We start from the raw sequence: 2,114 nt of genomic DNA, 5'->3' as shown, positions 1-2,114 counted from the left end.
AGAGCGGAGCGTGTCCCGGTACCTGGCTCAATTACATCCTGCTGGTTCCACCTAATCCTCGAGTACCACCCCCTTTCCTTATCCTCGTCACCCCCGGCTCCCTCGTTTCCCCTTCGTTGCATCCGTTAGCAAAGAGAATTTACACGTTGCAAGCACAATCAGCGAAAAAGAAAATCACGTTCGTTAATCAAGTGTTTAATGCTATAAATATTCTCTACGTACACGTGCATGCTCATCGAATTGTGTTTACAGGTGGCCAGACAAATGCACAGACAGAGATCGAACACATAACATGAGAATTAAGAGATATAAAATCGATTCGAGTGGACGGACTGCCTGCCTGCGTGCCGGAGACCGGCGACAGGCGTCCGTCTTCCGCTTCCGGTCCCGGTGAGGACGCCAGCGGCGAGGTAGTCGAGACACGGACGCACGGACGTCGTGTCCGACGTATGCAAGAATTACGTGGGCGGTTCGTTCGGTAAATATTCACGTTAAAAAAACGAGCGTTCCTTTGAAAGTCGAGTGCAAGTCGATAAAGAGAATAAAATATTCTAAAAGGTACACGGTTGTCCCCTTACGCGTAACATCCGATTCGTGTGGTTTCGACAATTAAATAAAAACTAACAGAATCACAATATACGACAGTCGATATAGTTAGCATTTCTCACGTCTCTCTCTCTCTCTCTCTCTCTCTCTCTCTCTCTCCCTCTCTTTCTCTCTCTCTCTTTCTCTCACACGTACTCTCGTTCTCTCATTCTTCCTCTCTTGTACACGCATACACGCACATATACACTCGTTCTCTCGTGTCACGCAAAATAGTTGAAGATGAGCTACTTTAACGTTCAACAACAATTCGCTAATTCACGATATTTCTCGGCCTCGTTGTTGCCCGTTTGCCCCGCGACGCTTTCGAATTTCGCGGCCGATTTCGACGGATCAAACGAGCTTCTTTTCTTGATCGTGGTAGCAAAAATCGGTACGTTGCGGGTGTGCCGCGACGCTCGACGTCGCGAGGGCAACGGGGACAACGAAAACGCGACGGTCAAGGCAAAATTGTTCGTCATTTACTTAAACACCTGCGCGCATACGTATCGCGAATTCATATATATAATATATATATATATCATTGTTATTATATGTACAATAAATAATATACGCTCTGACGATGATATTTCTTGGCTAAAAACTTTGACAACGAGTTCCAAGTATCTCTCCGTTCGTCTTTGTTTTTCCATCTTCGTCTTCTTCTTCTTCTTCTTCTTCGTTTTCTTCTTCTTCTTCGTTTTCTCCTGCCTCTTCTGTTTCGCGTAATTTGTTCATTTGGTTAATCTTTAGTACGGCTGTTTTGCATTTTGCTTTTGTTTTTGTTCGAAAATCGTCACTGACGTCGACACTTCGGAGCGTCCTAAGTTATGTACAAATGTATCGGAAATGTCTGCCGCGATTACGCGTACGGTTCGTATTACTTAAAATTTCGTTAATGGTTCGTGACGATGACTCGCGATATTCGCGTCGCATCACCGTTCGTAACGGCGTGACATTCGAACAACTTCACCACTTCACTGCCAACCCGTTCTCGTTTCACTTCAACATCGAATATCGGATCACCGTTCGGCACTCCTTTCTCACAGCACACCACGTTGAAGTTCGTATCGATCTCGCATCGAGTATCTCTGCGTTGCTTTCACTGCAAAGGAAAACGAAAGGTGGAGATCAGTTTGGTTTGCACGTTTCCGTCCCCGTGATAACCATAGAAACATCGTGTATAAGAGGAACAATGAAAAGTAGATAAACGTGGAAATAACTACGACTCGTATATATATATATACATACATATATATATATACAATTAAAATAAGAATGTTCAGATAGGAACAGGTATGGCATTTCTTTTTTTTCTTGGGACACCACACGATATCTTTGGACCGTAATTTCTCTTGATCTCTGTACAAGAAACAACGAAGAAAACTTGAACAAAGGACTCCGAATACGGCAGACTTACCTTACTTTCTTTTCTTTTTTTTTTTTTTTTTTCATTTTATATAAAGGGATGTGTGTTTCGTTAAATCGGACAGGTTGCGCGTATTGGATCGGAATGAGATCGTTGAAAGAGG

At 43.4% G+C, this 2,114-nt stretch overlaps 1 protein-coding gene across 1 annotated transcript in view; it reads right to left on the bottom strand.

The window, feature by feature from the left end:
- Nucleotides 1-1,194: 1,194 nt before the first annotated feature.
- The window catches only part of Rim (Rab3 interacting molecule), a 59,881-nt gene continuing 58,961 nt past the window's right edge, over nucleotides 1,195-2,114 (bottom strand). The window contains exon 22 of the mRNA XM_017902376.1: nucleotides 1,195-1,687. Coding sequence (XP_017757865.1) covers nucleotides 1,685-1,687 — 3 coding nt within the window. The 3' untranslated portion in view covers nucleotides 1,195-1,684. The remainder of the gene's footprint in view (nucleotides 1,688-2,114) is intronic.

Source organism: Eufriesea mexicana, unplaced genomic scaffold, assembly GCF_001483705.2.
Source record: "Eufriesea mexicana isolate 0111107269 unplaced genomic scaffold, ASM148370v2 scaffold1808, whole genome shotgun sequence".
In the NCBI taxonomy this organism is placed as follows: domain Eukaryota; kingdom Metazoa; phylum Arthropoda; class Insecta; order Hymenoptera; family Apidae; genus Eufriesea; species Eufriesea mexicana.
Note: the sequence above shows the minus strand (reverse complement) of the source record. Positions and strands in the feature narration are given on the sequence as shown.